This window comes from Hipposideros armiger, unplaced genomic scaffold, assembly GCF_001890085.2.
Source record: "Hipposideros armiger isolate ML-2016 unplaced genomic scaffold, ASM189008v1 scaffold_1170, whole genome shotgun sequence".
NCBI lineage: Eukaryota > Metazoa > Chordata > Mammalia > Chiroptera > Hipposideridae > Hipposideros > Hipposideros armiger.
The window spans coordinates 159095-183014 of record NW_017732520.1 but is presented as its reverse complement, the minus strand read 5'-3'; the positions used below and the strand labels follow the sequence as shown (position 1 = coordinate 183014).

The window sequence follows — 23920 nt, the reverse complement described above, 5'->3', positions numbered from 1 at the left end:
ATATAAGTCAATTGATAGAAGCTGCAATATTAGTTGCCTCAGTCTTTTATCACACTGCTGTTTAAAACACACTACTATAGAAATAATGTCAGCATACTTTGTCAACCTAAGGAAACTTCAGTGGAAGGCAACCCTTTTCTCTTTAATGAGCCCCTTTCTTACCCTTCTAAAATGAGCTGTTCCAGTTTCTCTACCACATCGCCAAGGTTCTCGGGAACAGAAGTTAGCTGATTATATGACAAGTTGAGCTGTTTCAAGGTCGGACACTTCACCACAGGATCCAAAACTACTGAGGGTCCGATGTCATTTCGAGAGATATCAAGATTGGCAATACAATTCATTTTCAACAAATAGCAGGGAAATGATGTAAATTTATTACTGTGCAAGTCCAAATGTGTCAAACACCTCAGAATCTGAAAAAAACAATATTTTAAAATTCTAAAATGAACCACCTGAGAAACTTAAGTTTAGCTAATATTTCTGCCTTCCATACTTCTGGTAACTAGAGCCATTAAGAATTTAAAAAAAAAAAAGTAAAACCACAATCCACAAGAGAACTTTAGTATACTGACCGGTCTAACCATCTCTACTATAAAATGTGTAAAATGAGGAAAAATATAGCAGATAGACTGTCAAAAGCAGGGTCACAAAAATAAGGTTTCAAGGCTATTTCAGCTTTTTCCTAAATTATTCCTGCAACAAGTAAAAATGGAAGCAGAATAGGCCTCAACAAATATATGCACTAATGAGTTAATGAATAAGCAGCACAACATAATCTTGAGAATGCATTTTTAATACCAGCTTTTACAAATTGTTCTACATTTTAATATGAATGAAATTTAAACATAAAAGTAATCACTGTATATATTACATGTATCATTTCAGAACCCCTTCTTTTTATGAAACTTTTTGTTTCCAATCTCTAGTTTCTATTTTTAAGCAATTTCTAATTTCGCTATGGTAATAGCAAATCTTCCATTTACATATGCCATTTTTTAAATCTTTGGTATGAATTATTATCAAAGGGCTAAATACCAAAAACAATCACTTCTCTCTGCTCTGCTGTATATATCAATATATTTATCCTCACATGCAATTCTAAAGAGTTTGATGTGATTATAAAGGCTTATTAATGAATCTTTGCTCTAGAAATTGTTTTAAACTTTCTGCCATTGTTTCAGATCCTACCAGATTATTCAGAAGGAACACGTTTAAAATTATTTATTCCCAAGGTTTCAGGAGGAAAATCTTTTTTTGTTTTTTTTTTTTGTAAAGAGACATAGTTAAGAGCAAACAAAAGTGCCATCTCAGGGTGTTGATGTGAAATTTCCTTCAGAGAAAGTTCTGAGCTGGTGTTGTCTTTGAATGCCTTAATGTATCTCACCTTGCCATGCTCTCTTAAAATTCTCTTCGCTTTTGCTAGGCTGAATTCTAGTTTTCATTTACTTATTCTTTAACAAGTGTTTATTGAAGGTCTACCAAGTGTTAGTCATGAATTCCTTCACAAATTAATTCAATAATCATCTATTGAGCCTCTATTGTGTCAGACATTACAAGGCGCTGGGGATAGACATGAACAAGCCTGAAACAGTTTCTGTTCTCAAGGAGTTCACTTAGTAAGGACAATACACCTTAGATCAAAATTTGTAAGTGAATGAGTGTTGGGCGAGAAACATTGGGTGCCATGGAAGTGTAAACCAGGTGGGTAACCAACCTCGTCTTGAGGGAATTAGGGGAAAAGAAGGGAAGCAGAGAGTAAGGAAGTGACATTTAAGATGAGATCTTGTGACTTGGAGAATTTAGTCAGGCAAAGAGGAGGAGGAGAAACAGAGGACGCATTTCAGACATGGCCGACGGTGAGGGTCACCTATCTTTCTTCTCTCTCTCCACATATACAAGCTTTAGGGGGAAAAAACCACTTAAATATACTTAAAAACCATGCAATGGTGCTTCTAAAATGTCTCAAAATTATGGTAAATTTTAAAGAATAGAAAAGGGAAAATCTATTTGCAACAAAACTAACTTTAAGAAAAAAGTATATACTTTATCAAACTTTACAGTTCAAAGAAATCAACTTAATAATTTAAACATTTGTATTAAGATCATTTTAATTTGCCAGTATAACTTCTGATCCATAGTATATAAAAATGATGAACAAAGTCAATATTCAGAGGACTACCCTGTCAGCAGTTTTACACCTTAATTTTTATGAAATAGAAAGTGTGAGAAAACAATCAGCTTTTAAGTTACATGTAATTTTAAAACTCAATAAAGGCTTTAGGCATAGTTTAGTAGAGCCTCTGTATTTTGCAGATGAAGAAATGAAGGCTTAGAGCAGTCAGAATCACAAGTACTTATCACACAGTTGGTAGCTGAGCAGAGCCAATATTGCCAAGCCAGGTCTAATTCTAGTCTACGTGATTTAAACAGTTTAAATTGTCTTACTAGAATTAAATAGTTGAAGGTATAATGAACATATAAAATTGATAGACTTTAACATGTATCATCAGGCCAGAACCTAGAATTCCTTTTAATCAGATCTCCTTTTCCATTGCCTGCCTTCAACTGTGTTTCTGAACACCACACAAAGATATGTGTATGAAAACCAGAAGAATGGAGGAATTCTTGCCCAAGGACACAAAAAGAGAACCTTCTTTTTAAAGATTTAACCCTGCAAGTTAGATATAAATGCAAAAGCTCTTCAAATACCCTGAGAGTTATAAGGATAAATTAAATTTACTTCACATAGTTGTTGTGGAAAGCTTGTGAGTGCATTCTGATGAAGCTCCAGTTTTTCAAGATGCTCCAAGTGACCACTGATACAGCGTTTCTTGCTTAGGGCTTCAATATCTTTGAGTTCATTTGCTGAAAGGTCTAATGATGTAATATATTCTCTCTCAGAAGCCAGGGAAGACATGCTCTCTGAAGGTCTCATATGGGATGGAAGTTTTGATGACCCTTTTGTCAAAAACAAACAAACAATGGACATAGAAGCAAGTAATTTAACTTGATAAATGTTTATTGATCACCTACTAGTATCAAACTCTCTTCAAGTCACTGGAGATTCAATAGAAAACCAAACTATTGAACTGGCATTCCAGTGGCAAATGTGGGCAGTGAATAATATATATTTAATCAGGTGGTATTAGTAGTGTAAAAAAACAGTAGGCTCTGGAGTAAGGGATGATGAGTGGTACTGATGTGGGTATCATTTATACTTCAGAAAAACAGTATAAAAGATAAAAGTGTCCTATATAACATCATAAAAGGTAAATTTTCAAATCTATAATTGTATTTCAGTTTTCTACAGTCTGTGGAATCATTAGGTAAATATAACTGGAAGGTTATGTAAGGTGAAATTGGCACCAAGAAAATTTGAGCAATCAGAAGAAATTTAACAAATACTGTATTCTGTTCAAAATACCTATTTACTTATGAGTACTTTCAAATACTTACTGAGAGAATCATCTGAGGACAATATTTTTCTTTTTTGCTTCAGTAAATCTTCATGATCAAAAATGGGTCCCTATTAAACAAACAGACATTTATACTAAAATCACTGTCATTTTTTGGAACAAAGAGAACATTTCCTATCTGGTTTCTTTAGGAATCACTGTAAGATTTCTAGCTAAAGCATTCATGGGATAAGCCATCCATTAAACAGAGACCTAGTCTGGGCACCACAGACATGAAGCTCTGAGAAAAAAAAAAAAGGATAAAAAACCATTTTTAAGTATAATTAATACATATATGTCCCAAACATGCTCAAAATCTACAAGTGTAAATTTAAAGTAGTGTGTGTGTGTGTGTGTGTGTGTGTGTGCGCGCGCGTGTGTTCTGTACATAAAGTTTTCATACATCAGGGAATTTCTGCACCAACAGCTCTTAACTTTGGCACATGATCTCAGTCATCAAGAGAATGTCAATAACAAAACACACAACATAATCACAATTTAACTTACCAATGAACTGGAATGTCTTTGCAAATTTGGTGAGCAACGCTGCAAGGCAGGATCTCTGTAAAATTCTCCTACACTAATTGAATTTGATTTCTTTTTCACAAGAAATGAGCCTTCACTTCCTATTTTCAAATAATGAGATAAAGACAAGTAAGAAACGTGGACTCAATCATAAGATACTAGTATGATAGTTCAATTATAAAAGGTTAAACACATTTTCATCAATGGAAATTGCCCAATTCCTGCTGCAACGTCTTGAAAATAAAAATAACAAACTATGTTAGCTTTTCATTTTCAATATTCAGCTAAATTTTTCTTCATCCATAAATATTTACTGAATAGTTGTCATAGACGAGACACTAAGTGCTGGATAAAGAGAAGCAGGAAAAATAATCCATCCTCATATGAGTTCATAGTACAGTAGGAAGGAGCCAAGTAAAAAAATAATTTTACACACTATAATAAATACATGCATGTTCACGAGTCAGAGAAAGTTTATACACAAATCTGATCAATGTTATCCTATTCTGTTTCTCTGAATGTTTCTTAGAAAATTTTCAAATCCTGTTTTAAATATTGGAATCACACTTTACATTATTTAACATTCAGAAATCTTGAGTACATCCTATTTGAATTTCATATTTTATGGTTTCATTTATGGAATGACATTGAATAAACACATTGACTTTAATTGGCAATATTGTTTTGAGAGAAAAGAGATGAGAACTACTTTTAAAATTATAGCTTTTAAAAAAAAAATAAAAATCAATAAATAAATCACATTACTAATGATGCATAATGTGGAGGTATTACTGAAAAATTATGAGATTAAATTCCACCACTCTTTATGTTAGAAGCATAAAGAATTTTACGTCAAAACAAATTATAAAAATTTACATATCCAAAATCAACTTTATAATATTCTATATAAATCTTAAAATTGATACAAATACTTCATACTTGGTTCATTATTAAAATTTATCATAAAATTTAGATTATTTTATGCTTAAGCAGTTTAATAAAATAGACTTCATAATTTAACTACATTTACATATCTTATAATTATTACATTTTCATAATTATCCTACTTTATATATTTGTGAACGTTTTATTAGCATACTGTTTATACGTGCAATATTTGCATTTTGTAATTATTTTTACATTCGCATTTCTAATGTGTTCTTTTATTTAAAAATACTTAAGATTAATTCTTCTTTCAGCCATGATGGTGTAACAGGCACCAACCTTAACCAACTCCCACAAACAACTAGAAAGTTAGACAAAATATTTTAAACTGGTTTCAGACATTGGGCAACAGACAGTGCAGCACTGTGCCTGAAGGAAGGGAAACAAACTATGTAAGCCTTGTGATAACTCTGCTTTGCTGCCTGGAGGCAATTTGAGGCCCAGAAGTACAGGAAGAAGGAATTTAAGCTCAATGACTGTCCTGAGATGGGGAGATGAAGATTTACATTCATGGAGACTAACTTGACTGGGAGTTCTGGGGCAAAGTCAGGGAAAAAGAACTTCGGTAGTCTGCATAATGGTTTCCCACAGATATGCACTATAAGAAATGTAAAACGGAGTTCTGCAGGAGGAAGGAAACGATACTAAATGCAAACTTGGCTCAATATAAAGGGGGTAAATTATCAAAAAAAAATTACAATCCTTGTTGTTTATGCACCCCATACATAATAAAGATTCGAAATGCATGAAGCATAAACTGATAGAATTAAAAGAATTCCAAATTCACAATTTCAATTTCAACATTTCTTTCTCATATATATCAAGTAGGAAGAAAAATCAGTCATGATATAGAAGATCTGAAAAACACTACCAAACAATTTGACCTAATAGACTTGAACCAACATTAGCTGACTACATATTCTTTTAAGTTGTAATGGAATATTCACCAAGATAGACTATCTGGTACACCACAAAGCATCTCAATAAATTTAAAAGGGTAGAAGTCATCAAAGTAAGGTTCTCCGACCCAATAAAGCTAAATTTGAAACAAATAAGAGAAAAATCTCCAAAATATTTGGAAAATAAACAACATTCTTGTAAAAAGCCTGAGTCAAAAAATCACAAAGGAAATTTGAAAATTTTCAAAACTGATTATAAACAGAACACATAAACATTGATTGTGGGATGCAGCTAAAGTGGTTGTCAGAAGGATCTGTAATGGTCTTAAATGTTTACATAATAAGGAAGGTCTGAAAATCAGTGTTCTAAGCTTTCACATTAAGGATCTATAATAAGAAAAGCCAAATAAAATAAAAATATGTAAAATAAAGGAAATAAAGATTAGAGTAAAAATCAGTGAAAGGAAAATGGACAAACAATAGAGGAAATCAATGAAATTCATTTTCAAATACAATACTATTTACAATAGCATCAAAAAACATGCATTACAAAACATTGGTAAGAAACGTAAAATGACAAATAAATAGAAATATACCACATTTATGTGTCAGAAGACTCATTATTAAGACATCAATCCCCCCAATTTATTTATAGATTTAATATAAATTATTATTTATATATTGATTACATATGTATAATATTAATAATATAGTATTTATATATTAATTCTACATTAAATGTATATATAGATTTAAATCTAATAAAAATGCCAGCATAAAATAAATTACCTGATTCAAAATAAATATGGAAATGCAAAGATCCTAGCTTAATGAGAACAATTTTGAAAAACACCACCACCAAATGACTTACACTACCTGACTATAAGAATTATTAAACTAATCAAGATAGTATGGCAGTAGCATAAGAATAAAGATACAAATCAATGGCACAGAACACAGAATTAAGAACTAGAACCATACCTATATGGTTAATTAAATTGGACAAACATGCCATTAATTTAGTGAAACAATAAGAGTATTTTCAACAAATGATGTTAAAACAACTGAATAACTATACAGAAAAAAATGTCAATCCTTTGCTGACACCATACACAAAAACTAATTTAAAATGGATTGTAGACATAAATGTAAAAGCTAAGATTTTAACACTTCAATGAGGAAACATAGAAGAAAATATTCACAAACTTGGGATAGAAAAAGACTTCTTAAATAGAATAGAAAAACCACAAACCATAAAAGAAGAAACTGAAAGCTGCACTTGATTAAAATTCCAAAAGCTCTTCTCTTTGAAAATAACAATAAAATGAAAAGACAAGCTATACTGGGAGAAAATATCTGCAAAGGACTTCTACCAGAATATATAAGAACTCATAATAAAATAATAAGAAAATAACACAGTTTAAATTAGCAAAAGGTTTGAACGGATATTTTGCAAAGAAAATACATGAAGAGCCAATAGGAACACGAAAATATTCTCAATATCAATGGTCATCAGGGAAATAAAAACGCTACCAAAATGAGCTAGAACTATGCCTTTATTAGAATAGCTAAAATTAAATTGACTTACAGTACCAAGTGTTGTAGTGTGACGAGGATTAGAGCAACTAGAATTATCATATATTACTGGCGGAAACATAATATGGTACAAACACTTTGGTAAATGGCCAGACATAAAAGGGCACATACTGTATGATTCCATTTATATGCAACTTGAGGAAATACTAATTTAATATACAAGGAAAGAAAGCAGGTCATTGGTTGCCATAGGCCAAGGTTGTGGGGGATTTTTCGTGAAGAGGCATAAAGGAACTTTTTTGGATGATAAAAATATTGCATAACTTGATAATGGTGATGATTACGTGGATGTGCAAATTTTTCAACATCCCTGGAAATATATACCTAAATTGGGTGCTTTTTATTTTATATTAATTAAATCTCAATAAAGTTGGTTTTAAAAAATACTTGAACTTAAGACATGGGATTTTGGAATAGTACTTACTTTTTGCCCTCTCAAAATACCTTTATTCTATCACCCAAAGTTTTTAATCATACTATGTCAAATAAAAAGCACCTCACACCGTTTTTACCAAACTGCATTGCACTAAATATGTCAGCCCAAATCACTGTCGTTGTATATATTGTCATCTCAATTTTTTAAAGGTATCTCAAGTGAGTTATTAAAATATTAATATTACTTTTACTTTTAATAAAGGTAAATATATGTTTTATTAAATACTTTCTATTTGCCAAGCACTCTCCTTGGCAGTTTACATACATTTTCTCTAGTTCCTATAAATAATCCTGGAAGGTTAGCCACACTACCTTTAATAAGGGTGAGAGGCTTACATACGCCACAAAAGGATATAGTCAGTGACAGAATATGGAATCCAATTCCAGTTTGAGTCCGTGTTTTGACTACAATAGTCACCATTCACCAATTACAGGCAGTATTATATTATATACTTATAAGAGCAGAGATACATTTTCTTGACAGGCATTGCCTTAACTGGTGTTAGTAAGCATTAACTATTTCCAACAGTGAACACATTTTCCCTCAAGTTTTTCCAAATGAATTAAATCAGATTTTTGTCTCAATTCCTATTATTCAATGTCAGTGTGTAAGAGTTTTAAAATATAAAGAAAACTATTTTTATATATATATATATATATATAATAAATACCTTCACTATCTACGTCATCACTTTGAGCAAATACACTGTCCACGTAAGACTCAGGAATGAAAGTCCATTCATCGAATTTATCAATTACTTCTTCAGAAAAATTCCCATCGCTCCCTGAGGCTGCTCCTTCTTCTGTAGCACTTCTCATCTGACACCTGAGTACCAATCTCGCTAAGGTGGATCCTATATCTAAAAGTAAAAAAGATATACCAGCAACTTAGAAATCAATAGTTAAACAAACATAAACATATATCATACCAAAGTTCCTTATATATCCTCATATTTCTAGATAATTATTCCTTCTTATTTCCAAAGTCACTTTACTATTGTGATATTGCATATTTGATAGTAAATTTTAATTTTCAAAAAGTCATAAAAATTTATACAAAGATTTGGTGTAGATTAAAAAAAACCCTGAATATATATGAAACTAACCCAAAAAAGGACCTGGGCTTTGAAGCCAGACAGACCTGTGTTCAAATCATAGTAATGCCACTTGCAACTTATGTGAGCTCCCTGAGTGTCAGTATCCTCACTTGGAAAGTGAAGATGACAATGCACATAGCATAGGGTTATAGAAAAGATTAAATGAAGTCATATATATATATATATATATATAGATAGATAGATATAGATATAGATATATATGTAGACTTTATATACATATATATAGAGAGATTTTATATATATATATATATAGATATAGATAGATAGATAGATAGATAGACTTTATATATATGTCAGACATCAAAGATTAAAGTAAGCAGGTTATTGGTATGAGACTAGTTGAAATGATGAAACACAGGATCTGATGACGTTTCATTAGTTTCCAAAGTCCCCAGGGGCAACCAGGGAGCCCATTTCTGGATTTTTTTCCTGGCATGTTCTTTTCATATTCAAACATTTATGAACACAATATCCCAATTGTGTGTTCAACAACATTAGTATACTAAAAACACTATTCTGTACCTTTTTGCTCTTAATAAAACATTCCATATCTGAACATTTGGATTTCCTAGACTTTTCTCCCCCTCAATGATTGTAAAGCATTCCACTGCATGAATGCATCATGATTAATTTGAATAGTTCCTTCTGAGGAACACTTTGATTTTTTCCTAAATTTTTACTATTACAAATATTTTAATGTGTACCCTTGTACATACTTTTTATGCACATTGAGAGCTCTGCATCATAGATTCCTATTAGTATATTGCTGGATTAAAAAAATATGTATGTTCATTTAAAATTTTAATGGATATTGCCAAATTACCCTCAAAAGAGGACAATTTAAATTCATATCAATAACATTTGAGGTGCCTGTTTCCATATATGCTTATCAACATAATTTACCAACCAAATTATTTTCCAATATTATAAATATTTAAGACCGCTGTACCGATTTTTCAGTAATTTCTAATCATATCTTATCTAATCATATCTGTGTTGTGTGCATGGAAAAGCACTCCTATTTTCTACAATGTCTCCAAGTTCCATCTTATTCTAACCACTTGTTTGCATGTAACTAACATTTTTCTATATCATGTTGTTTTTTTCTCTTTAATGCTCAGGAGCCCAGGTATAGGGGACAGTTAGGTTCAGGGCCTCAGGTCTGGTAGGGTTAATAAGTACCCACTCTGTGCAAAACACTAGCATAGACATTGAGATTACAACAATGGACAAAATTGACATTGACTTCATGATGAATACAACCTACCAAAAGGTAGATTATAAATAGGACAAATACAATTATATAATGTGATAAGTGCTAGTACAAGTAAGAAATAAAGTATTACAGGGGCATGTAGAAGAAACTTCCACCCAGACTTCATGGGGGCAGATGTGTTTTCTTGTAAAAAGTGATATGGTGCTGAGGCAGAAGGAATGAAGAAACATCCAAATGAAGAGAGAAGGTAAGGAAGTTAGGTAGAGAGAGTGGCACTGGGAAAAGTCTGAAAGTAAAAGTACAGAGGGTGCCAAAAAAATGTCTACACATTTTAGGAAAAGACTGTATTAAAATTGTAATAATATGTAATGATAACAAAAAAATGAATACAAATCATGAGTACACATTTTTTTGGCACCCCTGGTATATGAAGCATTTAAGCAACTAAGGGAAATTCATCCCAACGGGATCTTTTCCACCAGAAGGTTGGAGACACTGAATATGCAGAATCGCCAATACTCATGGATGGATACTTTAGCAGCATACAGCTATCTCAGTGAAGAAGAAAAACAAAGCAGACTGTTGGACTGACCAAGAATGGGGTTTTGTCAGGTGAGTGTATCAGGAAAATGGTAGAAAAGTAAACATCTTATTAACAAGAAAGCCCTTACGATGAAGACTCATGGAGGATGATCACTGTGGGGAAAGAAGTGGGCGTGAGAGTAAGGTAACAGAGGGTAAGCTAGGAGCTCAAGCTTTAAGAACACATTTAGTGAGAGTAAAGGAGAGCTAAAAAGACAGAAATGTTAACCAAGGTTGATAATAACTTGTCATCATTACTTAATATACACAAAATCTATATTAATTTGAAAATGTAAGGAGAAGACATCATTAATTGAAATACAAAGTACAGGTTGGAGGAGGTCATTGAAAGGGCATGACTGCCGGTTGACCCATGAGCTGGACCTGGGAACTCGGAGGCTCCTCACGCACTCCCTTGTCCTTGGACTGTACATTCTGCTCATCATTCCCACAGTGGGAGCAGTTCCAAGGACGTAGCCTTGAGATAGGAAGGTGTTGTTGAGACCATGTGGACTGAATATGTGACTGAACCCAGTTCAGGCTTCTATAGAAACTTTTAAGATTCTGGCGGGTAGATGTGGAGATACGTTCATCTTGTGATTGCCCAAGGCAAGCCTCATATGGAAGTTCCCTTGCTTAATAAACCTGATACCTGCTGATCGGCAGTGTTCTGCCTCTTTCTTCAGTCTCTCCTTCCCTTTATGTACGGGGACCAGTTTCAGATTTCACCAGAGAAGCTCCCAAGGTTGCAAACTAACAGTACATTAACTTGAAAATAAAAGTATATTTATTTTGTATATACGTTTCTGCACACACATGTCAATGCATATGTATATGTAAACATATACAAAGTCTAGGGAAAAATCTACATTTATTACCTATAAATGATAAAATAAGTTATTGTTATATATTTTTTCCTTATGACTGGATTCATGTTTTTTAAATGAGCATGAATTACTTTTATAATAAAAAGTAAAGTATACAAAAAGGAAATGTAACCCCTTAGAATGATCCAACTGTCTTGATCTATCTTTATAAATATGTATTTGCTTGGTAACAAAGCACTTAAATATAATATCACTTTCAAGCATTTCATGACAAAAAAAAAAAAAAGATATCCAAACCCTTACAATATTTTTGGCTTAAATTGCAACAAACTGGAATGAAAACTAACCAAAAGATTAGTGACTTTAAAAAGTACTACAAAAAGTATGACTTGTACCAAATCTTCCTTTTAATACTTACTTGTTTCTTTTCTTGAATTAGATGTCTTATCAGGAAATAAAGGAACAAGCCACGAAGGTTCAATTTTTCCGATACAAAATCCTCCAAGGCAAATGCTGTTATTGGCCAGATCCAGGGCAAGCCTCCTTAAGAGCAAACTAATGGTTTGGCTGTCGCCTTTCCCAATGCTTATTGTCAGTGCTTTCCGCACATCTTGTTCACGGGAGCCACTATTCAGTAATAGTTCCACCAATTTGGGACTGCTCGCTTTCTCACATACCTATTAAAGAAAAAAACAGAGAAGCTTCTCAAAACCCTACATTTCTTCCTTTGGGGAGATAGGTAAATTGAACTTGGTGCAATTTTTCTCTACACTCTTAACTTTAGATAGAAACAAAATAAAATAAGGTAAGGCAAAACTCATCCTTGAAACAGATTAAGAAAATAAAATAAGATTGGCACCACACATATCAGAGTAGCATAAATCAAATAAGCGGCCACATGAGCGTCAATGAAAAAGGCAAAATGATAAGGAGAAAAGCTCGTAACCTTGAAGTCAGGAGACCTGACGCTCCACCAATTAATTACACATATTGCTTGTACTTTCAGGGCTTCTGGTTGCTCATTGGAAGACATCTGGTAAACTAGTACCTTAACAGTCCTTACTGCCCTGCCTTCATTTGTACAATAGAACATAAATATTATAATGTTCATTAATGCCACATGCAAAGGACAGTCATTAGTTTTTCGTTTTTCTGAACTCCTCAGGACGAGGACCTGAATTACCGCAAAGAAATGTCGTATCTCTCAGTCTTCTACCTTCCCCTGAATATTATATTTTCAGAGCATGTGCCCAAGGTGGTTTAGCTTACTGGGTGCTACAAAAACTAGAGTGACCATAGTGAGCAGAGAGGAGGATGAGCAACCTGTAACACAGCACACTGTTCCTTCCAAGAACAGCTTCTGGAAGGCAATAAAATGTGATATTTTATCAAACAGAAGATCAAAGTAATAGATAATGGAAATGCTGTTTGTCAGGTACTGTGCTAAATTCTGTAATCTCTAACACTTATAAAAAAACCTCATGCCATAAAAATTATTACCTCCATTTTATAGTTGAAAATCTAGAAGAGATATGTGATTTGTCCAAACCCTTAGAGCTAGTCAGCGAGAGACTTGAATTTGCAGTCAAATCTTCTGGCTCCAAAGCCTGTGCTCCTTTCACTAACCCAAATCAAGGATTATAAAAGAAAAGGAGGGGCTGGCCAAGTGGTACGTTGGTTAAGAGCTGGCTTGGGACCCCACCTCTGAGCAGCAGGGCCCCGGTTTGGATCCAACATGGGGGCCAGTGACACTGCCCTCTACAGCTAAGATGCTGAACAATAGCTCAACCTGGAGCTGGGCTGCCGTGAGTCGCTGGCAATGGCATAGGCTGCAGCCCCTGCTGCAGTGAGCTGCCATAAGCTACCGAGTGTGGCTGGCAGCCAGTGTGAGTGGCTGGCAGCCGATGTGAGCTGACAAGAGCCGCCGTGAGCGGCCATCCAGAGGCCGGCGACTGATCTGCCTCACCCGGGAAGAGCGCAATGATAATACCAACATGGGCCAGTGAAGCAACGTCCACCACAACTAGACTGAAGAACAAAAGGACAGCAACTTGTCTGTTCCCCTCCCCCAATCCCCCAATAAAAATCTTAAAAAAAAAAAAAAGAAAGAAAGAAAAGGAAAGAAGACTCTAAGATCCAAGGTGCCAAGTCAGGGAAGAAGGAGATGGGGGGAAAACCCCTGAATTCTCCATAATTAAAGTGTGTCCAAGAGATTTGAAGGGGCAGTTCTGTGGTTCGATGGCACCAACTTAATGCCCACCAATCTCCACCATCACCAACCTTCAACCCATTCTCCCCAGGGCCACTACCATACCTTTCAACTCTCTATATAACCATGTCACTGTCCAATTTTAAAATCTTCTAAAACACCTCTGTTCCAGGAAATTCCCCCAAATACAACATGCAACTTTTCATACCTCATTACCTTCCTTTATGCTGCTTGTATTGCCCTAAATGTCTAACTCTGCTCTTCACTCAGCAAAATGTTCATTCTTCAAGGAAAAGCTTCAAGGTCTCTTGCACAGTAACGTCTCACTACCGACCTCCCAGACCACACACACCCTTCCTCCTCTAGGCTCCCAACCTATCTGGTTTAACATAGTACACAGCACATCGAACCAGCCATGCCTATCCATTTTATAACTGGAATGGAAGGCGTGGATGCTATGTCATTCAATTTGTACCTCTCTGGCCTAGCACAGTGCCTATGAAATATATATAAAATTTAACTAGCAAATTACTAAAATTCTCTTTAAGGGCCCACTTAAAACCAAGATTATTCTATCCAGCAAAGCTATCATTTAGAATAGGACAGATAACGAGCTTCCCAGGCAAGAGAAAGTTAAGAGTGCATCAGCACCAAACCAGTATTATAAGGAAAATTCGAGAGACTTCTTTAAGAGTAAAAAAAAAAAAAGATAAAAAATATGAATAATGAAATGGTAATAACTACATATCTATCAACAATTACTTTCCATGTAAATGTAAATGGATTAAATGCTCCAATAAAAAAATAGGGGGGCCTAAAATGGATAAGAAAATAAAACCCTTACATATCCTGCCTACAAGAGACTCACTTCAGATCAAAAGTTACACATAGACTGAAAGTAAAGGGATGGAAAATGGGAAAAAGATATTTCATGAAACTGCTTTTATTTAAAAAGGCTAAGGTAGCAATACTTACACCAGACAAAAATAGACTTTAAAACAAAGGCTATCACAAGAGACAAAGAAGAATAAAGTAATCCCACTTCTGGCAGTTACCTGAGGAAACCCAAATCACTATTTCGAGGGGACAATTGCATCTATATAGTCATTGAAGTAGTATTTACAACAGCCAAGATATGAAGATAACCTGGGTGTCCCTGAAGGGATGAATAAATAAAGAAGAGGTGGTACATATATACAAGGGATTATTACTCAGTCTTTTAAAAAATATGAAATCTTGCCATCTGCAACAACATTGATGAACCTAGAAGATATTGTGCTGAGTGTAGTATGTCAGAGACAGACAAATGTCATATTATTTCACTTAGAAGTGGAATCTAAAGAACAAAATAAACAAATGAAACAGAAACAAGTTCACAGATACAGAGACCATTTTGATGGTTGCCAAATGGGAGAGTTGTTGGGGGGTGGTGGATGAAAAAGGGGAAGAATTAAAAAGTACAAATTAGTAGTAACAAAGTAGTTATGGGGATGTAGGGTATAGCATAAGAAACATAGTCAATAATATTGCAATACTATGTATGGTGTCAGATGGATACCATTGAGTTGTCAGAAAAGTCATGACATATTTGTCTATGTTTTCCAAAGGCCACTTATTTATATAATGAACAAAGATCAATCAATGATATATTGCCTGTTTTGTTCAATAATCTTTTGCTATCTTTCAGTGAGCTTCATAATTCCTCGTTCATAGAAGAACCTGTCTTTACTTGTGAAAAATTGAACAAGGTGCTGATTTACAGCCTCATTTGAATTGAATGTTATACCACACAAGAAGTTTTGAAGAGAGGGAAACAAGTGGAAGTCTGACAGCAGAAGGTCAGGGGAGTACGGTGGATGTGGCAACTCATCCCATCCAAGCTCCAGTAATCTTTGACGGGTGATCAATCTTGTGTGTGGTCTCGCATTGTTGCAATGGAACACAACTGCTTTACAATTAACAAGCTCTGGACGTTTCTGGATGGTGGATTTGTTCAAACTGCTGACAGTACACATTGGAATTGATTGTTTGGTTCCTTGGTAGGAGCTCGAAAAACATGACACCTTTAAAATCCCACCACAATGAGAGCATAACCTTCCCCTGATGAATGTCTGCTTTCGATGTCATTTGAGGCAAATCATCACGTCGGGACCAAGACTGTTTGTGCACCACATTGTTGTCAACAACCCACTTATCACCAGTTATCAGCCTCTTCAAAAAAGGATCATTTTCTTCACATTTAATGAGCATATTGCAGATATTTATACGCTCTATCAAATGAACTTCTTTGAGTTCATGTGGAACCCAAATATAGAGCTTGCTTACATATCCCAGCTTCTTCAGGTGGTCATGAACCCTTGAATGATGGATGTTCAATGTTTCTGCAATCTCTTGTGTCATGTAATGTGGGTTTGACTGGATCAATGCCTTTATTTTGTGGTCATCAACCTCGGTGGGCTTCCCTGACCAAGGAGCGCCATTGAGATCAAAATCACCAGCACGGAATTTCGTGAACCATCATTCTCACTGATGCTCTTGTAGAGCAACGTCACCATAAACTTTATGCAACTTTTCACATGCTTTATGCGCGTTCTTCCGTTTATGAAAGTAAAACAGTGAAATATGGCAAAAATGCACAGTTTGGTCTTCCATCTTCAACTTGCTGTATAATCTCCAAAACTCAAACAAATCGCTCAATTTTTTTTAGAATGAAACTAAAACTGTCAGTTGTCAATTGACATAGCAATAAAATAGATGCTAATGACTCTAGTACTTCCAAAAATGAACTAGTGCCATCTGTTGCAAACATGGGTCATGACTTTCCTGACAACCCAATAGATTTATCAGGGTAATAGATGGGAGGGGGCAGGGTGGAAAAGGTAAAGGGATTAAGAAACATAAATTTGGTAGGTATAAAATAGTCATGGGGAAAGCATAGGGAATATAGCCAATAATATCATGATAACATGGTACAGTGTCAGATGGTTGCTGGACTTATCATGGTGATCACTTCATTAGGTATAGAAATGTTGAGTAACTATTGTGTACACCTGAAACCAATATAATACTGTATGTTAGCTATATTTTAATAGCGATCTTTCAAAAATAAGTGTTTTAAGTTTAAAAGAATGTGGGAAGAAGGATAAAATAAAAAGCTTTTTATATAGAAAGAGCTGGATAAATTGAGAGAAGAGTAGAAAGCATTTCCTATGGGAAATGTAAACTAATTGCACTCAGGTGCTGTAGCCATGTCATTTCCTTAACAAAAAAATTGAAAGGGGAAGTTCCTTTTCAGTTCTTTGACATATCCAAGTATAGTAATGAGATCATCTGAAGATCACACAAAAGATACACATTAAAAACACATTAAGTTATTGAGAGAAATAATTTAATTACCTTTAAAGTAGAGAAGCAACTATTTTTAATGTTGCTTGCTTAAATGAAATTTGACTAAAGTTAACTAATTTGATTATCTATTTCATTTTAATGCTTAAATTAAGTATGCATAAAAATGAGTTACAGGTTCAGTTTCTTTTTATGTAGATTGCTAATTAGTACTAATTTAATCTTATAATTGACAAATTGATATGAATCCATATGCAAGTAATAAATTTTAAGAATAATGCTTTAAAAGTAAATTATTGGAAAACATAATACTTTGCTGGTTATTTAATAATATATATTAAATCGCTACATAATTGCTTTGCTAGAAATATTATTAAATTTCTAGGAAACACACATGGTGCTACTTGAATGCTATTATAAACTCTAAAATTTATCCAACAAAGACAAACTTGAAATGACATGTAATACCCTTTGGCAAATTCTTTTTAAAATTCATACTGTACATAAAGCAATGAGTTAGGTATTCTGAATGATACAAAGCTGAATATTGTACTTTCCCACTTTCATACAACTGACAAACTATACAAGGGGTGTACCTAAATTGTCATGGAATCACAGAGAAGTAAATTTTTATTTCATATGGAGATTGAAGAGTGCGAGGAGGGCTTTACTGAGGAAAAACTATTGGGGTTAGATTTTGAAGGAAGAGTAGAACAATTAGGTGTATTTGCACAGTGCACGAGGCAAAGGAGAGAAGGCAGGCAGGACCACAGAGTTACACAACTGCGGGGGTGGCCAGCAGCAAGGCAAGTCAAGGTGAACGGCGCCCCCTAAGCTGTGCAGTACACAGCCTACATGGCCACCTGCAATAGCCCTGAGGGGAGAACTTTCTAGACATAGAAATTGCAAATAAAGAGAAAATGGTTGAAAAATCATCAAAACAAAACTAAAGCTGTTGGGCCGGCCAAGTGGCTCAGTTGGTTAAGAGCTCGCTCAAGAGTTTGAGCTCTGAGCAACAGCGGTTCGATGCCCAGCCTGAGCTGAGCAGCCGCTGAGCTGCCAACAGGTGGCTGGATGGCTCAGCTAAAAATAAATAAATAAATAAATAAATAAATAAATAAATAAATAAATAAATAAAACAATAAAACTGTGCTGAGTAGAGTGTGACTGGAGAACAATTTGTATGGAGATGCATAGGAGGAGACATGCTTGGAAAGTTATTTATCAACCTAACAAGATAGGTGAACAAGTGAAATGAAGGATTAGACTGGATAATACCTTAGGACTTTATTTATTACTGCTGAAATTCTGTGACTCTAAACCCCAACTGCAAATCACAAGCAGTTGTGCAATAAACTGGTAAATTCTGTAGTGCACAACAATAGGATGTAAGTAAGAGCTATACAATGGCAAAGTCGAATAACAGAGAAAGACAAAAGGGACGTCTTGAATTTTTACCTGACAAATTAAAGAAGTTCCCTCCTTTTCTCTATTGGCGTCTGCTCCCAACAGAAGTAAGCATTCAACCATGATGCTGTTATTCTGGTCACATGCTCTCTCTAGCATCACACATTTTAACTCATCATCCATAGCTAATTTCGCAAAGCACTTGCAACAAAGGTTTAAAAACTGAAAAGAATGGAAATAAGGATTCGAGTCAGCTAACTATATACATAACAGTTCGCATACAGGTGAAAAGTATTGTACCTGTTGATCCTTTTGTTCCATGAGACTGGAAGACAGGTGATGGAATACTACAGAATCAAAGGAGTAATGCACCAGCAGCTTGGAAAAAGACTCTGACAATTCCAGCATTCTCAGGCTTGTCTGAAATCCCTGAAAATGTGACCAAAAGTAATAAAATCAACAGAAGCAATTATAGGCAAGAAAGAATAAATAAATACTATAAAACAGAGCCTGTGTATGATATTTCACTGAATTAAGTAGATATATTTGTTGGGTTTGTACTTTAAAGCTGTAAACCTTGAAACAATCCTATAAATACACCTTGCTCTCCCATTACTGAGAAATATAGCAGGCACACAGAAGTAAATGCTAGTGAACAAACCATCATCTAGCAATGCAGGAAAAATACCAAATCCACTAAATATCCCTGTCTGAAGCCATACCTACAGGATGAAAGTCAGATATTCATCAGGATTAGAACAGCAGAATCAAAGCAGGGCTACAGACCCAAACAGGCCAGTAAAATGATTTCTTTTTTTATTATAACACTGAAAATTAGGTTCTCTAGATAGCCCAACATTTCCCCAATATTTTTGTGCTTTCTTCTGAAATTTTAACCTCAAAGAGACAAATGTGAGCGTCTAGATTCCATTCATGTTAAGTGTATTTGAGAGAAGCTCTGAGGCACTCTGAGGTTTACATCCTTATAGCAAACTATTTATAAAGAAATGATCAGTCACACCTTAGCTTTCTAGAACCGCCTAAGCCTTTTCCCAAGAGTAGTCTGGGCTCTCCACCCATCTGGTGTTTTAAGGAAAGAATGAACTTTTGGCTTTATCATTATTTAGCTAGGGTAAACTTACCAAAGGTCAACTTAACTTTTTAGATTTCTACTATCATTCAATATCATATATGAATGAAATCATCTAAATATTATTTTGGGCTCTTAACATGCTGAATTTCCACAAATACGTCTTAACACTTGATAAGAAAAGTAGTCTTAATTTATGCAGGTATGAGGAACATGTGGTCCACCCACCTCTAGAGCAGAGGTCCCTGCAAACTCACATGAACGCAGCAGCAAAAATGTAAAAGACACATAATTTAAATTAAAAACTTAGAAACACTGAACTGGCCAAATAAAATGTGTTGGCAGGTCAAATTCAGTGCACTCATCAATAGTTTACCACCTCAACTGTGGCGATCCTAGAATTTATGCCTAGAGGAATTCATACTGAGTCACTGAGAGCACGACCTGCACAAAATCATTTCCTTTCCCTCAGATTACTTTTAATCAATTCTGCCTTGGCTTTAATCAGCCTGGGTGGAGGCACAGTATAAAAATCAGATTTATAAAATGCAATATGGTTTTTTTAACCTAAGAATGTTGGGTGTTCAGAAGCACTTTATAATTAACAACTTTACATACGTTATCTCATTTACTAATAATGTCACTGTAAAGGTTAGAGCCTAGACATTTTTATTCCTGGTCAATGCTGCCATTTACGAAAATATTTGCTGAATGTAGTTTAAGAAAGTTGCAAACTCCATTACTGAAAAACCACAACTAAGGCAGAAACTCTTAAAGAAACTATTTGTTTTCCTAAGATTAGTGGGGGGAAAAAAATCCTGTAACAATTTATTTCTTGATCTCCCCTGAATTAACCTTAAGCCAATATCTTGGATTCCTAATAAACATTTACTACATATCATATTATAAATTTTTCTTTATGAAAAAATGTTTAAAATATTGTTTCACTGCAAGAAAAAATCAAGGGGCAAAATTACTATAGGGAAGCAGTCCACAATAAAACAAAGAGAATGACAAGCTTTGGAATAATTACAACTTCTATTTATCTAAAATATAAGCAAATGAAGTTTAGCTAGCTGGAATTTCTTTAGCACATTCTCGGCTATTTCATGGAAAAAAATAAATGGTAAATAAACATGCTGAGTTTAGAGATTTAATAATTAAACACAGGCTCTTTAGAGATTCAATCCAATTCTCTTCACCTTCTAAAATTAAAATACTACAAAATGATAAGTTGTTTTCAAATAACTAGAATATCCCCAATAATGCAAAGTGGGAATTATACCAACTGCTCTCAAAGAGAAATCTGCCCAAGATCTCAAATCCCCTTCAAGATAATGCACATACTTGAATCTGTAATTCAGGCATATCCTTAAATCGTTGTAAACTGGAAGCCAGAATCTTTGCCAGCAGATGCCAAGTTCCCATAAACAAATTCTTCTTTGTAATCAGGCATCCTATAAGACCTAAACCCAGACACTGAATTTCTAGAAGAATAAAAGAAAAAAAATCAAAATTAATTGTTTTAAATCTCAAAACTGTAGGAAAAATTTAAAGACATCCAAGGCTTCTAAAAACCCATTCTAAATCCTGAATTCCAATTGTACCAACCTTGATCATCTGGATACATCCGCAGTGTTTGAAGCACCGAATCAATAGCACCTTCCAGAGATAATAGCTCTAATGCATCAGGAAAACGTGCTATAGAAGAAATTACTTTTAATCCACATTTCTGAATCCCAGGATTCCCAATGAACTAAAATCAAAAGGACAATGAAGAATGTTTGCTGTTAAAAATGATTTCTCGATACTTATGTTAGTTAAAGCCAGTGATAGACTGATAAAATATAAACTAAGTAGTCTAAATAAAGATTAATATCTTTGATTCTGCCTTATATTAGTAATTTCTTTTACTTATTACCAAAATTAAAAACTAACACTGTAATACTTATTGAGTACCTGTTTTGTGCCAGACACTGTGCTCAATACTTTATATGCATTTTCTTTTCACAACAATCTTATTAAATGCATACTAATATCATTCCCATTAGAATATGGGTTCACTGAAGGTTAGAGGGCTTGAGTAACTATTCATACAGTTATACAGATTGTAACCTGCTGAGATGAGACCAAATCAGGGATGTTTGCCCCCACAGCCTTCATGCTTAACCAGTAAAATGCAATGCCGTCTGTCACCATAGAAAACACTAATTGAGAACTTACTCTAAGTGCTTCACATGGCTTATCTCATTTATTTCCCCTCAATAGCTTCATGCACTAAGTTCACCAAACTTTAAAGATGTGGGAACAAGATCTCAAGTCACACAGCTAATAGTGTTAGGCCTAGGACATGAATATAAATGTGTCTACCTTAAAAGCCCAGGGATCTTAATCATTACCGCTTCCAACCTCTTAACTTCAATCCCTCCGGATGATTTGACATTATTTACTGGTATTGTATAATAGAGGCCACTTCTTTTTTCAGGCCATCCTACTCACTGACTGAGAAGAAACAGTCAACACACTTTCCACCAACCAGATGACAGTCACAGCCACACCTCCCCTTTTTTGATGTCTGTGACATACAGCTAACTCTTACACTGGCCATCTGTGCTTTTCTGTGGTGCATTCCAAACTTCTACCATGATGTGACTGCCTATCAGATAGCTTTCCTTTCAAAAATTACCATGCTGTTCTTCTCAGGACTTTTGCTTTCACAGACACTAGTTTCATGGTGTCTACACTCCAAATCTCTGATTGGCCCCACCATAGGTGCACCTTAGAGCTGAAATAGCTTCAAGCCAGACTTCAAGCTCTGGTGTAGCCTTTTCAACCAAAACCTTCTTCTTTTTTTCAATTCCATACTGTCAAAGAACAGATTTTGATTCCTTCCCCAGGCTAGCCCCTCAGCATCTCTCAAATGTCCTTATTCGACCTTTTTTTTTTTCTTTTGTATAGGGTGTGTGAATAAGCATGGTTTTCTCATCCTTTGACCTTCTCCCCCATGACTCTGATATTGTCTGCACTAAGCACGTTTGCCATAAACATCTTTGCTGCAAACAGTTTCGCCACAAACAATTTCACCCCTGTTGGAAACCAAATGAGGACAGTTGGGGATACTGAGGCTGTGGCAAACTGCTACATGCCTCTATGCAGGACCCTATGCCTAGGGGAGTGGCTGGATAAGAGAGTCTGCTTAGTAACTGCATACGCAAGGCTCAGACACCACCAAAAGAGACACAATACTCCAGGACTTTCCACCATGGACTTCTTACAGTTTCTATCCCCGGCCCTAGTTCCTGGATTCTGTATGCCTACACCCAAAAGCCCCCTGCCAAAGCCCCCTGCTAGAATCCCCTACACAAAGAGGAACTTACTGCCATTATAACCAGAGCCTTTCCAATAAACAATGTCTTAGTCTGTTACAAGCAGGCTGAGGCCCTCCTGCCCCCAGCTTTGACTCTATTCTCTTTGTTTCTCATCTCCCACCCAATCCTCTCAGGTACCCTTTCCGTGAGCTCCTGGCTGATGAGTCAGGAGCGCTCGGTGAGCGAGCTGGGCTGGTTCACACCCCAAATATTGTTGTCATGCAACCAATGGGTCGTGAGGCAATTTCTCCATAAAAGATAAAATAATAAAAAAATAAGAGACATTATAAGGGATATAAAACATGAAAAGTTAATAACAAAATTAAAAAGCCTTTATTGCAAAAAATGAAAATAGATTGTCTTGGAAGTCTTTTATTCATAGTATTATACTTTTTTTTTGCTTGTAGATTTGCTTCCTTGTTGAGCATCACACTTTCTCTTTTTCACTACCATTTCTTCCTTCCTTAAGAAAGAGATATCAGTTTCTACCTACGGAATCGATAATTAATGATCTTGAAATCTGTTATGAATTAGTAGCCTCCTCTTATCTATTTGACATAGCTTGGTAAACTTTTGGTTTTGATAAATAGGAGGGATGACTGAGTTGGCCACAGGATTTGCAAAATTATCATTTTCTTGTATAGTATACAATCTGGCTTTACATGTAGCTTTGCAATGTGGCTTCATATGGGGTTGTTATCACCCACTATATTAAGACCACCATGTCTACTCCTTATTGTTGAGACCATTATGAGGGCTAAGATTTATTGGGTTGTCAGAAAAGTCATGACATATTTCGTCTATGTTTTTCCAAGGTCATTTATTTATATAAAGAACAAAGATTAATCAATGATATATTGCCTGTTTTGTTCAATAACCTTTTACCATCTTTCAGTGAGCTTC

The 23920-nt window shown here is 34.9% G+C and overlaps 1 protein-coding gene across 4 annotated transcripts in view; it reads right to left on the bottom strand.

Annotated features, from left to right (window-relative positions):
• The window catches only part of LRRK2 (leucine rich repeat kinase 2), a 127214-nt gene that overhangs the window by 62313 nt on the left and 40981 nt on the right, over positions 1-23920 (bottom strand). For 3 of the 4 annotated variants that reach the window (XM_019632760.1, XM_019632759.1, XM_019632762.1), the window contains exons 15-24: positions 21261-21405; positions 20997-21136; positions 18860-18988; positions 18611-18781; positions 12017-12275; positions 8527-8715; positions 3963-4081; positions 3457-3526; positions 2741-2958; positions 163-413 (exon numbers count right to left, since the gene is read on the bottom strand). In XM_019632760.1, the coding sequence (XP_019488305.1) occupies positions 163-413; positions 2741-2958; positions 3457-3526; positions 3963-4081; positions 8527-8715; positions 12017-12275; positions 18611-18781; positions 18860-18988; positions 20997-21136; positions 21261-21405 (1691 nt within the window). The remainder of the gene's footprint in view (positions 1-162; positions 414-2740; positions 2959-3456; positions 3527-3962; positions 4082-8526; positions 8716-12016; positions 12276-18610; positions 18782-18859; positions 18989-20996; positions 21137-21260; positions 21406-23920) is intronic. The other variant, XM_019632761.1, reaches the window with a different exon arrangement.